The 15,033-nt window shown below is 36.0% G+C and overlaps 1 protein-coding gene across 1 annotated transcript; it reads right to left on the reverse strand.

Moving 5' to 3' along the window:
* Positions 1-100: 100 nt before the first annotated feature.
* Positions 101-13,316, reverse strand: LOC106056464 (AP-4 complex subunit beta-1-like). Its single transcript, XM_013213240.2, has 3 exons — positions 13,164-13,316; positions 3,056-4,171; positions 101-2,572 (listed from the first exon to the last, which is right to left on the reverse strand). Exons 1-3 carry the CDS (start codon positions 13,266-13,268, stop codon positions 2,123-2,125), a joined length of 1,671 nt encoding a protein of 556 aa, XP_013068694.2. The 5' UTR covers positions 13,269-13,316; the 3' UTR covers positions 101-2,122.
* Positions 13,317-15,033: the final 1,717 nt, after the last annotated feature.

Genomic DNA, 15,033 nt, shown 5'->3' on the forward strand with positions numbered 1-15,033 from the left:
TCTATTTTGTTCAGTGTCTATTAAAAATACATATAAGCATTCTATTGGGGGGGAAAATCCATTTTCAGAAAAATAATTTATTGTATAGTATTTTTCTTTTTTACAATAGAACCGTAATATTCATTACTGAAAATGAAGGATGAGGAATAGACCATTTTCCAATCTTTTATACTTCAGCGAAAATGAATATAATTCCATTATATTTTTGTAATATTATACATTTATGTATAGAATGAGCAACATAAATTTAAATAATCAATATATATTTATATTACATTATGACACTGATTGAATTTATCACAGTAGTGGCGAGAAATGTTAAGATTTTTCATTCCCACTTTAGTGCAATGCAAGTTTGTATTAGTTGAAAAATGCTCTTGAACATGGGTGATGAAAAGATAACTCAAACATAAATTGAACTCAGTTTGCAATATAAATAATGTAGTATCTTTCAGTTCGCAATATGGATAATGTAGTATCTTTAAATTACAATATTTAATATTATATGGATAATGTAGTATCTTTAAATTACAATATTTAATATTATAGATAATAATAAGTAATGTAATAGTTTCAGTAGGACCCAATAATAAGTAATGTAATAGTTTCAGTAGGACCACATTTGACTAACTAGAATAAGAATCTCTTTTCCCATTTATTAACATTTCAGAGGCAATGTCCAACCTGCAGATTTATATTTATATTATTTTACCAGCATTTCCAGATATCTGAGCACTAACTGTTTGTTTCTTAAATAACTTGTCTAACATTCTGATTCTCAAATAATTGATTGTGAACTTTGTGCTGTATACAATATAGAACAATGAACAGGGACTTGTATTATCTCAGTAACCTGTGACTGTCAATGATATTATCTAGTCCAAGTTTTGAAGAAACAGAATTAACTAATAACTATTTGAAGTTCGTGTATAAATAAAAAAAATTTTTGTTTAAAAGAATGAAATGAACAAAAACATTTTTACCATAACTTTTATTATCAATTGTTCTTTAATTTTAGTACAATTGAATAAAAGATTACCTGACTTTAGTATTTTTTCAATAATTGGCTCTCAGTGTTTCCCTCCCTTATATATATATAACCGAACTGGCACCTTTTTCAATGTGGGGAAAAAAATATTATTTATTAGTAGTTAAAAGGCAATACATCATTGAGTACCGGCACCTGTTTTTTTTTTACAAATTACAAACACTGTATATATAAATATATATATATAGTTTGTCCATCGTTGTTCAATGATGACCACTTACGTCATCCAGGGATTGAGGGCTTTGCACTTTATATTATAGAACCATTTCAAATGACAACTGTAATAAACATGTTTTTGGTAATACAAAAAACACAACAGCACTTTTCTTTGTATAGAATTACTATCTAAACTTTATGCTCACCTAGGAAAACTGTAGGTTGCTTGAAGACTTTTATAAGTTTGAAAATTATGGGTATAACTTATTTCAGTACTGGTACATCAAGGTACTACTAATTTTACTTTAAAATATAATAGTAAGTGCTCTCCTGAGTAGTTTACTTTTGGAAATCTCCTATGTTTAAAAATCAATTGCTTTGCTAAAGCTACCTTTTTTCCCTGAACTAGGGTTGTTCCCCCTTCAATGACAACATCTGAAAAGTGTAATAAATAATTTCATTCTCTAAGTGTGAACAATAGAATTTTGTGTGTGCTGGAAATTATTTCAAAGGTCAAGTCCAACTTATCTTTCCTTTCCTCCTGTTTCATTTCATCAACACTTAACTGGTGTAAGGTGTAACATTTGTAAAACAAAGTACAGCTCAAAGCATTTATAATTACATATAAATAAAGACAATTATGACTATAATACATTAAATTTGTAGAATCAACATGCACAAAATGACAGTTGAAACAATGAACTATAATAATATTACATTTACAATGAATAATCCTTCACAGTAGAATAATATATCCTAACATTAAAGGAATTACAAATACTTAGATGATATAAAATGTTCTGTCATTTCCAACATAATAAAATTAAATTGCACTGTCCAATATGACAGGCTTTATGAAATAACAAGTTTTTGCCAAGTAACAGTAAAGTGATAAAGTGATATGATAATGATCAAGCTTCATGTAATCTGGGTTCCTGTTAATGTCATAACTTGACTACAGAGTGAACCATAGAGGAATAGAGCTCTGTCTTGAACATTTCTGTCTTTGTCACACATACAGATGTCCATTAACCTTGACAGAAGTGGCTGAATCTTGGATGCATTGTGCAAGCACATTTTTACCATGGCACCAAGAAGGCTGACTTTAATCAACTGCTTATGCTGCTGTTTGACCAGGTCCTGGTCAAGAGAATGGCTAAAATGACTATCTTTTGTGTCCAAATCAAGTTCATCCATTATTTGTTCTAAGATACAAGGTGCATCTGGAAGGTGCTCTCCTTGTGACCGTATTACTTCTAATAATGCTATCTTGCCCAGTGTACTGTGAATTTCTTGATAATGGTCTTGTAGACTTGGTGCTACAATCAACCAATTTTCTTGACTGCAGAACTTCACTTTTACCAGGACCTATAAAAAAAAAAAAAACAAGTTTTATTTTCAGCTCTCATTTCCAATATTGTGAATATAAGTATTCTAATAAATTACTATGGATAAGGTTAATCAGAACATATACAAACAAGATTTGTATTGTCTTAACAATTTATGGCTCAACATGTCCTGTGTTACAAGAAGGTGTCTGTACTTTAATTTGGTCCCAAATAACAGGGGGTCTGATTAACTGGATTTGGCTGTATAATGAAATTATCTCTATTTTATTTGAAAAGCTCTTTGGCCACGCCTTAGAATAATAAAAATGTTGACTTCATAGATTAACCTAAAGGTGATTGTAGTGACAGCAACTATTGACTACAAAACTCAAATTACAATTGACATGATGATCTGTAACCCAAAGCTTTTAACCTCAATGCCATCCATTACATAAAAAAAATCTGTAGGAAATGTTTTGTTTCTCTGTGGAAATACTGCTAAAAAGCTTGACAACAAACAAACCTGTACTAGACAATCTATGACTCCTGAAGTACCAAGCTGCATCAGCCTTTTCAAAAATAAAACATAATGCCTCTCTAATTCTGGCTTCAGTGAAACAGTCTCCGTCAAACGCAAAATCATTTTCTTTAAAGCTTCCTTTTCAAGACGCTTAGCAATTATAAAAAACTCCTCAAGTATGTGTTCTGAATTCTCTGCAGAGATGAGCCTGCACAATATTCTTATTTTCTGCTCCATTAAGTATTGAGCATCATCATCCCTGCAAAAGAATTTGTTGAAGTCTTTCGTAATGACATCGATTGGAAAGTTAGTCTGGCACAGATAATCAATAATGGCAGTGACCATTTCTTCATTTCTCTCCCTAGTGAAATGTAGCTTGATAGTTTTCCAGCCACTTAAATATGCTTTCAGTTTCACTTTTGGTAGGGAGGAAGTGAAGTGGCAAAAGAGTTCTAATGTGCACAGATTAATAGGCAAACATGTACCATTGGTAAGACTGTTATCTAGGTCATTTAAATGTTCAAATACTTGAACTTTTGATTTAGGGGAGTATTTTAAAAGAAACTGTAAAACATATCTTTGAACACAAGGAGAAAATGAATACATTTTGCCTATTAAATAATGACCTAATTTATTAGAGACAACAATGCCCTTCTCACTTGCAAAGATTTCTTCTAGGGCACATAAACAGCAGGCAACAGTTGGAGAGTCAGAATCACTTAAATGTCCATACAGTGAATCCCATATGCCTCCTTCCATGACAACATTAGGAGCCATTTGATACAAGAACACTGATGTTAATGCTGCTTGTCTCCGAACATGTGGACTGCCATCTTCTAGCCCTTGCATTACAGCATTAGTCAGCATTTCTATTGATGATTCTGAATGCAGTGAACTCAATATTCGCAACCCCAGACTTCTGATGACGGGGTTGATATCCTTTGAATCTTGCAACAAAGTGTTTGTAGCTAGCATAACCATTTCTGGGTTTTTCTCAGCAAACAATGTAATTATTTCACCAGCCACACGTTTAACAAAGGAATCTCCTAGCGCCAGGAGTTTTACCACAGTTGGTAAAGCTGCAGTTACATCACACCCATCGTTGGCTAATGAAAGAATCTGGTAATGAAAAAATAATAATAATTAGTATGTTTCACATTACATGGAAAAAAACGACAGAAATAATGATTAAACAAAAACGCAACAAAAAATTCTTGCAAAACATTATAATATATAACATGGAAATATATCAGACAACCTTAGAATGTTATATAGAAATTAGACTGTATACTAATATTAGTGTCAAAATTATGTTTTATAATTTTTTTATAGTGGAAGACTTTATTTTGTATATAAATGAAGAAACTATGTGTTCTTTGTGTAGACCTACATATTTTCAACAAGTGAATAACCTAACTTAAATCTTTTTTTACAAAGCTTATATCAACTCTATCTGTTTGTCTGGTAAAAATTGTGTAAATGTTGTTTTTCCCACGCCCAATCTCGGATGAAGCTGAAATTTGTGCAATTATTTCGTTTACAACAAAAGAATCAATTTAAAAAATTAATCAATTGGTTAATTAACTTTTGGTAATAAATGATCTTGTTCTGTATCTCGAACAAGGGAAAGAAATTGTACTTCAGCAAAGTTGTGGTATAAGCTGAATTAGTCCTCTTCAAAGTAACATTATACTTACACACAATCTTATATTTCCATAGGGGCCTTACTTGCAGAGTGGTTAGGATGTCAGCTATTTCAATAGGCAGAGTGCTTAGGATGTTGGCTTGAGCCATGAGTTTGAATTCAGGTCGTTTGCCTTTTTTTTTTTTTACTTTTAAAAAGTGAATATGGTAAAAATTCACCCAGATATCCTTTTCTTTCTCACCCCCCCCCCCCCTTATTTTTCAGATAAGTGATAGGATCAGAGTATTGAGAAAGCTAAAAGCATGAAATAGCACTAAATAAAAACGTTTGGTAAAAATAATTCTAATTGCACAGATTTATTGTTGTTGATCTAGAATCCTTAGATCTATTACAAATTTAAATACTTGACTGATCCAAACTAATTTTAAGTAGAAAAACAAAACCTAATAAAATACTCAAAAAGACACAAAGATATAGGCACATTTCGTATTGCATACGCTTTAAAAAATGTGTACAAGTGCTCCTTTTCCCTAATGCCTTTAGAGAATGGAATGGGTTGCCTGAAACAAGCCAGGAAAACCATAATGACTTAGAAGAGTTTAGGTTATTGATTAACATGCATACGTAAATTGACACATGAAATGCGGAGGAGGTAATTATCTTCTTTTTTGAATTAATGTCTGTAATCTATAAGATATGTAAATTACAATTCGAATAAGCTTTTTTTTTTAAAGTATTTTTTATGTTTTTTTCTTGTTTTGGAACAAATGTTGAAACAACAATTATGACTTTGCGATCTATAGGGCAGATGATGTAAAGGTCATCTGTTTCTGTGGCCCATGGTTAACAAGGGTGTCATGTGGCTAGCACAACAACCAACCGCCTTTATACTTTTCCCCAACTAGTGTTAGGTATTTGAACCCGGTATGCCCAGTTCAGAAGCCAAGCGCTTTATCGCTCAGCCACAGTGCCCCCTAAACCTATTAATCTCCCCTCTCCCAACTTTTTTTTTCCAGAGCTTTGCGAGACTAATTATAGTTTTGTAACGTGGTGGCTGACATATTGAACAAAATTAATTTTTTAAATATAAACATCTTTTTTAATATTAGTTTTGAAAGACAAACCAAAAAAAATAAAAATTTAAATCAACTTTTCTGATCCATGGTGAAGGACATTTTTATGCTGTTTGTGTCTTTCTGAGTATTGTTACGTATTTCTGATTTTCTGGCTAAATGTACTAGGCACACAAATAAAAGAACTTGACGACTCAACTTTCAGCTTTAAATAACTTTATTGAATTATAACTATAACAATTCGTCACTGTAACATGTAGCGTATACGTCTTACATCGACTGTATCGACTGTAACGGCTCAAGTCCACTCTCTTCTACTGTCTCGCACAGTAGAGAACAGTATCGACGACTGTACTGACTCTTTTCACATGAACATCTCTGGTTTATAAAGAGTCCCTAATCGCTTGTCTATTGTTGCAAAAACACTGCTAGTACCCTCTGGAACAACATGGGAGGAAACATCACATCCTGTTGTTGTTTATACATGTCGATTCCAGAGGATGCCTGCTGCAGTGTCATCTCGCCGAGGTCACACGTAGTGACCTCTAACTGTCACTGTTCATTTGTCACAATGCCCCCCTTCGTAAATCTGTTCGTCCTCTGGAACAACACGTGAGGCACGTCCCATCCTGTCTTTGTTTACATGCATAGATTCCAGATAACACTCGGTGCTGTGTCATCTCGCCGGGGTCACACATAGTGACCTCTACCTGTCACTGTTCATTCGTAACACTGCCCCCTTCTTAGATCTGTTCGTCCCGAACAGATTCTATTTCACCACGGTACTGATGGAGTCGGTCAACGTGGACAACCTTCAGCTTGGACCGTGGACTTTTCTGTATCCGGTAGACCACGTCGTTTATTCTTTTTACGACACGGTATGGACCTTCCCAGTCTCTTTGGAGTTTCGGGGATCTGCCTTTTCGTCTCTGTGGGTTATAGAGCCACACTAGATCATTCTCATGGAACCCGGACGTATTGGCCCGTTTGTCATACCTCGTTTTCATCAGGTCACTGTTGGTCTTGATGTTTCTGCGGGCCAATACATGAGCATTCTCCAATCGTCTTCGGAGATTGGTGACATATTCAGTTGAAGACACTGGCGTATCTCTCGGAATCCCAAATAACAGGTCACATGGTAGACGAAGCTCACGACCAAATAACATCTTCGCTGGGGTATATCCTGTGGTGCTATGAACGGATCCTCTGTATGACATGAGGAACATGGGGATATGGCTGTCCCAGTCGTCTTGTCGGTCATCAGTAACCTTAGACAGATGTTGTTCTAGGGTTCTGTTGAATCGCTCCACCATCCCATCAGATTGCGGATGGAGAGCTGTCGTGTGAGTCTTTTCGATGCCAAGTGTCTTGCACATCTCCTGGAAAACTTTGGACTCGAAGTTCCTGCCCTGGTCAGAGTGCAACTCATTAGGTACACCAAAGCGACTGATCCAGTTATCCACGAGTGTTTCGGCCACTGTGATAGCTTCTTGATTTGGTATGGCATAAGCTTCTGGCCATTTGCTGAAATAGTCCATGACTACCAAGATGTATTTGTTTCCTTTCTTGGTTTCAGGAAATGGGCCTGCTACATCTATTGCGATCCTCTCGAATGGAACACCAACATTATACTGTTGCAAAAGACCCCTAGTTTTGCGTCGAGGGCCTTTTGCTGCCGCACATATGTCGCACCTTCGACACCATTCCTCTACATCCTCTCTATATCTGAACCAGTAGAACCGCTGACGAACCTTTTCCAGAGTCTTATTGACACCAAGATGAGATCCGCTAGCGCCATTATGCATCTCTTTCAGTACTTCAGCAACTCTCACCTTCGGTAACATCAGCTGAAGGCGATTGGATGTTCCATCAGCAGATTCCCAAACTCTTTTGATGACACCATTGACTAACGTCAGCGAGTCCCACTGAGCCCAGTACGCCTTGGTGGCTACCCCCTTCTCAGAGATGTCTTTCCAATCTGGCCGTTGTCCATCTTCTTTCCATAGAAGAATGGGAGCCAGATCTTCATCTTGCATTTGGTCCTCTCGAATCCTTTTATCACACCAGGGTCCGGAAACATCTACTCCGAGCCGAAGACAATTGACATCTACCTCCTTTTCTTCAGCCCTCTTGCAGTGCTTACATTCTGCTTTGCAGGGTCGTCGAGACAGTGCATCAGCATTTTGGTGAATTTGCCCTTTTCGGTGCTTAGTTTCAAATTCATAGGTTTGAAGACGTTCGATCCACCTTGCCACCTGACCTTCAGGGCTCTTAAACGAAAGCAACCATTGCAGAGCTGCGTGATCTGACCTTAAGATAAATTTCTGCCCGTATAGGTACTTGTGGAAATGTTTTATTGCATCCACAGCAGCCAGCAATTCACGTCTCGTCACACAGTAGTTCCTTTCAGCTCTCGATAGGCTTCGACTGAAGTATGCGATGACTCGTTCAGTTTCATCCACCTTTTGGGACAAGACTGCGCCTATTCCAGTGTTGCTTGCATCTGTGTCGAGTATGAATGTCTTCCCTGGAATGGGGTAGGCCAATACTGGTGATGAGGATAGTGTGTTTTTCAGCCTCTCGAAAGCTTCTTGACATTCAGATGTCCAAATAAATGGCCTCTTTTGCTCTGTCAGTTGATGAAGGACCTTACAGATGTTTGAGAAATTTGGCACGAAACGTCGGTAGTATGTACAGAGTCCCAATAAACTTCTCAGCTCATGGATATTACTTGGCGTAGGCCATCGTTTCACTGCCTCAACTTTGTCAGGGTCAGTGCTGACTCCGTCATTTGACACAATGTGACCAAGGTACTTAACGTTTTTCCTGAATAAGGAACACTTCTTTGGGCTGAGTCTCATTCCCGCACTTCTTATCCATTGAAATACTTCCTTCAGATTTGCAAGGTGCTCTTCAAACGTTTTGCCAATGACAATAATGTCATCAAGGTAAACAAGGCATGTAGTCCAATGAAGTCCTCGTAAAACCCTCTCCATCAATCGTTCAAAGGTGGCTGGTGCGTTGCAGAGACCGAATGGCATCACAGTAAATTGCCAGAGGCCATTGCCAGCAGAGAAGGCGGTTTTCTCTCTATCATTGGGATGCATTTCAACTTGCCAATACCCACTCTTTAGGTCGAGAGTAGAAAATACCTGGGACCCTGCAAGCGTGTCCAAAGTATCGTCGATTCTAGGAAGTGGATAACTATCTTTATGTGTGACTTCATTCAGAGCTCTGTAATCTACACAAAATCGCATAGATCCATCCTTCTTCTTTACTAAGACAATAGGCGAACACCAAGGACTATTTGAGGGCTCAATGATTCCTTGCTGCGTCATGCCCTCTATCATGTCCATAGCTTCTTGTTGCTTTGCTAGCGGCAAGCGACGTGGTGGCTGTCGAATCGGTCTGGTGTTTCCAGTGTCTATTCGATGTTGTACCATGTTTGTCCGTCCGCAGTCTGTTTCATCAGATGGCAGAATATCTTCAAACTCAATGATCAACTGTTCCGCTTTGCTGAACTGCTCATCTGATAAATTCACTTTCATTTCTGTCAGGAGCTTGGTAATTTGTGGATTGAAAGGTTTGGTGGAATTAACGATCATGATATCATTATTACAGTTTCTTATCAGGTCAAGAGTATTACATATTGCGATGGGGCTGTCTTTCTCTAGATGTCTCTCCTGTAGGCCGAGGTTCATGATTCTGACGGGCACCTTTTGATCTTTTCCGACAAGGACCAATGTTTTTCCTACTGCCATTCCGCTGTTGTCATTTTCAATGCCTTCCACTATCGCCGTCATCGTTGCAGTTTGACCATGCTCTAACTTTCCCCAGATAATTGCTTCAGACTGAGCTGGCAAACTTGTATCTTCTGTTAAAAGGATTCTTCTTATTTGACCATTCTCTTCATCTTCATCCCCGAGCAAGGGAATCTCAACATCACCACATTTCAAAGTACCACCTCCGATGTTCAGAGAGAATTCACATTTCTGCATAAAATCGAGCCCAATAATACAGTCATCCGTAATGTTAGCGATCAGAAATTCATGTATAAATGACTGATGCCCGAGCTCAAAGTTTATATTTGTCAGTCCATGTATAGGCATCATCTCTCCACTGGCCGTCTTCAAGGAGTAAGAGTTCACTCTCTTGATTTCGTTCTTTTTGACAATGTCTGGACGAATGACTGAACGTGAGGCACCAGTATCTAGAAGAAAACGGTAATTTCGAGATCCAATTCTACCATTGATGTACAGACTTTTATTCTTCCCTAACACAGCGACTGGAATTATAGTTGCAGGGGCTGTCATGTTCTTGATCGCCGATTTTTGCCCCATAAAACCGGCGAAAGTTAGTTTCCCTGGTAGACATGAGCACCTGACCTTGCATCTGTCTCCGGTCTGTGCTGATACTCTGTTTGTCGGGGAAATCTTCTCGTGCAGTTCCTTTGTAGATGGCCAGGTTCTCCACAATTCCAACAACGTACACTGGTTCTATTCTGTCCTTCTTGCTTCTTATTTGGTCTGCGTTCTTCTAGCACTTCAGTTACCCTTCTGAGAAGTTGTGTAAGATCTTCTTCTTGGACTTCCAGCATACGCCCATGATGGATATTCTTAGAGGCGTCTTTGGCGGCTTCATAGGAGAGGGCGTAGACCAGAGCTTCGCTGGATTTGCGCTTACCACTGATTCTTATTGCCTTCTTCAGTTCTGGATCTCGAATAGCATCAATGAATGCATCAGTGATAATGACGTCCAGAAAGTCTTGTGCTGCTGTTGGATATGCCAAATGAGCAAGACGTTCTATGTCCGCCTCTAGCTCTTGCAAGGTTTCACCGGAGCGTTGTTGTCGGGTTTTCAACTGAACTCTATAAACTTCTTGTAAATGTTCGTCTCCGTAACGGAGCTCCATAGCCTTAACAATGGCAGCGTAATCTTGTTGATTTGTTATTGACTGAAGCAGTTCTGCTGCCTTCCCTCTTAAAGCTAACACCAGAGCAGTCGCTTTCTCTTCTTCAGTGTTCCAGTTATTAACCTTGGCCGCTGCCTCAAACTGTCTTTTGTAAACAGTCCATGAGATGGATCCATCAAACACAGGCGGCTTTATCTTCCCAGAGATTTCGGGCACTAATGTTTTTGTTCTAGTACCCCGTTCCTTACTCAGTTGTTCTTGGACATGAGTCCTTATCTCTTCCATTTCTTTTTCCACAGTGTTGACTCTCTGGTCAATCTTCTCGTTCATAGAGCTCATCTGTTCATTTACGTTTTCATTCATGGCGTTTATTTTCTTGAGGCTCTCCTTCATTAAGTTCATCTGGCCCTGCATGTTACTCAGGATCTCTGTCATATCTGGGTTTAATTCAAATATGTATTCATCTGGATCTTGATCTTCCTCAATAAGGGCCTGTCTTAGGCGTTCTGTTAGTGTTTCTTTGTTACCATTGAGCTGCAGACCTCTCTCACGAAGTTCTTGCCTTAATTCTTTGACCAACAGCTGGTTAAGTAGTTTCCTCGAAGACATTTCAGCCAGAAAAACATCCCACTTCTGACACCAATTGTTACGTATTTCTGATTTTCTGGCTAAATGTACTAGGCACACAAATAAAAGAAACACAGCAAAGAACTTGACGACTCAACTTTCAGCTTTAAATAACTTTATTGAATTATAACTATAACAATTCGTCACTGTAACATGTAGTGACCTCTAACTGTCACTGTTCATTTGTCACAATGCCCCCCTTCGTAAATCTGTTCGTCCTCTGGAACAACACGTGAGGCACGTCCCATCCTGTCTTTGTTTACATGTATAGATTCCAGATAACACTCGGTGCTGTGTCATCTCGCCGGGGTCACACATAGTGACCTCTACCTGTCACTGTTCATTCGTAACAGTATTTTATTAGGTTTTGTTTTTGTATTTGAAGATAATGGTTCAGTGTTTTATTGTTTTATGTATTTACTTTACTTTTGAGTCTTCTATCCTGAAGGGTTTCTAAATTTAGTGATTTTACTAAAGATGTTACTCTAATGATACTCTAATCAAATGTGAATATTCATTTGTTATGAATCTCACTGCTAACTGATGTAGTTTGTCACTTGTGTTTGTTCCAGTATCTTATTAATTATGTTTTCTTGAGTTGAGCCAGAAGTTGAGGGGCCTCAAACAGTGGAAGCATATTCTAGTAGGCCTATTGACCTAACCAAGTCCAAGGTTAAATAACATTAGTTTTATATTATGTTCTTATTTTGTAATTTGTAGAAATTTCGGTAATAGTTTAGATGCCCAGATACCTTTACTGACCACAAGCATATTTATCTCCCTTATCTATATTAAACTTTCAATAACTTTTTTTAAAAGAGATTTTTTTTCTTATGCTGTCAACTTATGAATTTTTAAGTGTATTTACTGAAATGAAGGTCTAAAAAATGTTAATAATAAATTGATGAAGTTGTTTCTTCTTTTTTTCAATAACTTTTTTAAAGAGAGTTTTTGTTCTTATGCTATCATTTTAAATGAATTTTAATATTAGATCTAATAGCTGCTAGAAAGAAAGACAAAACAGCAACTGAAAAAAGTTGGCAAGTAATTCAAGGGAGATAGTCTAGTATTAAGCCTTAAAACCAAAATGGCATATTTCCAATGACAATATATGGTAATAAGAAATAAAACTTAAAAATATATATTTTAAAAACTATTTTTCTCTGATGAAATCAAATTGCATATTTGTAATCTGCATTTTTTTTCTGCATATTCTTAAAATATAAGTGTTATTAAATAATTAAGAGAAACCTGATTTAGCGTTTCTAGTCACATTAGACATTAACTAATACTAATACTAATACCAAAATTTCTTCTAATAAACCCTACCCTAGTGCTAGGCTAATCAAAATCTAAAGTCATAGATCTAGATATAAGATAATAAGTCTAATCACTAGTCTAATCATAATGATACTAGATCTAATCACAAATCATCTAGTAGATCTAGAAATCTAGATCTAGACATCTAAATTCTAAAGAAATGACACTGACTCTGACACTCTACTTTAGACTTTAGTGTCTTTAGTCTAAAGTAAACAAAACTCTAGTCTCTAACTCTAAAGACACTAAAGTACAAGTCTATAACTTAGTACTTATCTTAGTATAACTATAGAGTATAACTGGTAGTATAACTATAACTATAGTCATAGTAAATAATAGTAGATCTATAATTTAGATCTATAAAGTATAATAATAATAATATTAATAATAATTTAAATTAAATAGATCTAATAAAATTTAAAATAAAGAAAACTTAGAAATGCTTTGTAAGTTTTTTATTCAGTAATTGTTTGATTTTTTAATTATCAATAATTATTATGATCTGGAGATTTATTATAGAATGTTTAATGTTACCTTATAAACACTAATTCTTACAGCACGTATATCTTTCAAAAAGTCATTATCATTAAGATTGTGTAATAATTTATTTAATTCGGTGATGTCCGCCATTTTGTACATAGATACATGTCACGTGATTTTTAGCTATTCTGAACCAGACTAATGAACACACGAATATTTATGTATATATATATATATATATATATATATATATATATATATATATATATATATATATAGGTCCGTGCCAAAGCTATAAATAGATGGGAGAACGCTAAGAAAAGGATTCGTTCATAGACAGGATCCTTTCTTTGCTTAGTAAATAGATCCTCTTATAGCCTTCTAGAAAAAAAAAAGTTCGGCTCGCAGTAAAAGTTTATATCTAGATGTGGAGTCTATGCTGGTTCTCGTTGAAATGTCCAAAAGGTTCGAGATAAATCCGTGTGACCCGGGAAAGGGTTTTATCCCGTGACAATGATGTCTGCATGCTTGGAGGTCCATCGTCAACGAGTAGTGAATGATCCATATGTTCATGGGTCACGGTCCCTTGAGCTAGTTGGTCACACGGGCGAAACTATAGTTTGGCCGTTATCATTTTTCAAATAAAAAATGAAAGAAAATTTAAATTTGGTTATTGAATAGATATAAATCTAGATCCAACATTGGTTTTGAAAGGACTACCGCGTTCTTGAAATGACTATCGCTTTTGGGAATTTCCAATGCAAGGCTTTTCTGACAGAAGAGTTTAATAAATAAATGTTCATGAAAATTGTGCGCCTCTTCTTCTAAGTGTAGATCTATAAGTGCTTATCTTTGGACGATTATTAAGTGTACTAAATCTGTACATTCGCTTACCGGTATTCTTTATCGGGGAGAAAGGGGGGGAGGCGGGGTAAAAGAAAGTTCCATTGTTTTTTAAAATCTAACATTCATTAATTTTAAAGTGAAAATCAATTGCTCTACAAGTTGCATAAAGGAGATATTGTCTTTTTTTTAAAGAAACATTTTTAATGTTTTTCTTGTTACAGTCTAATCTAACTCTAATCTAATGTAAATCCTATAGAACAGTGTTTCCCAAACTGTGTTCCGCGAGGCACGAATAGGTGTTCCAAGAACTACTGGAAAAATTAATTAGTTTGTCACTATATGAATTAATCTCTCTAAAAATAAACAAAGTGTTCCGCTAAATACTCAAAATGTTTTAAGTGTTCCGTTAAGGAAAGAGTTTGGGAAACACTGATGTAGATATAGATCTATGCTTCATTTAAAGTCTTAATTTTACACTAGCTAATTCTGGAGGTTTTTTTTTTTGTTTGTTTGTTTGTTTTTATTAAAGTCTGCGAGGTTCTTTGCTTATTATAGCTAGCGCATGTAAATTCAATTTTGTAAATAGTCATGCATGTTGATCAGTGACTTAAACTCTGCTAACCCTGTGTTTTTCCTGGCTGATTCATGCTCTAGTGGCACTAGGGAACAGGGAAGAAGCACTTATCTACGAATTTGTCCAAGCACATGGAATAAGAAGTGTGCTATTGTCTTTGTGTATTTCTGAGTATTTTATTAGGTTTTGTTTTTCTATTTGTAAATTATGGTTCAGTGTTTTAATCTGTTTAGATCTACTAGGTACATCTATAATAAAATGTCTAATGAATTATTAAAAAAAAAACACACATTTGTGATTGAAAATATTTTAAAGTATACCAATCTAGATATCTAGGCTTATAATGAATAACTGTTTTGAAAACGTAAAACATTTAGTATATATATATATAATATTTAATAGACAAATAGGTCTATACTAGATATTACTAGATTCAGATCCCGGCAAACGATTGGACGTGCTTAGACATCGGAATTTCCTGTAAACGTAAATGAGATCACGAGA

Source organism: Biomphalaria glabrata, chromosome 6 (genome assembly GCF_947242115.1).
Source record: "Biomphalaria glabrata chromosome 6, xgBioGlab47.1, whole genome shotgun sequence".
NCBI lineage: Eukaryota > Metazoa > Mollusca > Gastropoda > Planorbidae > Biomphalaria > Biomphalaria glabrata.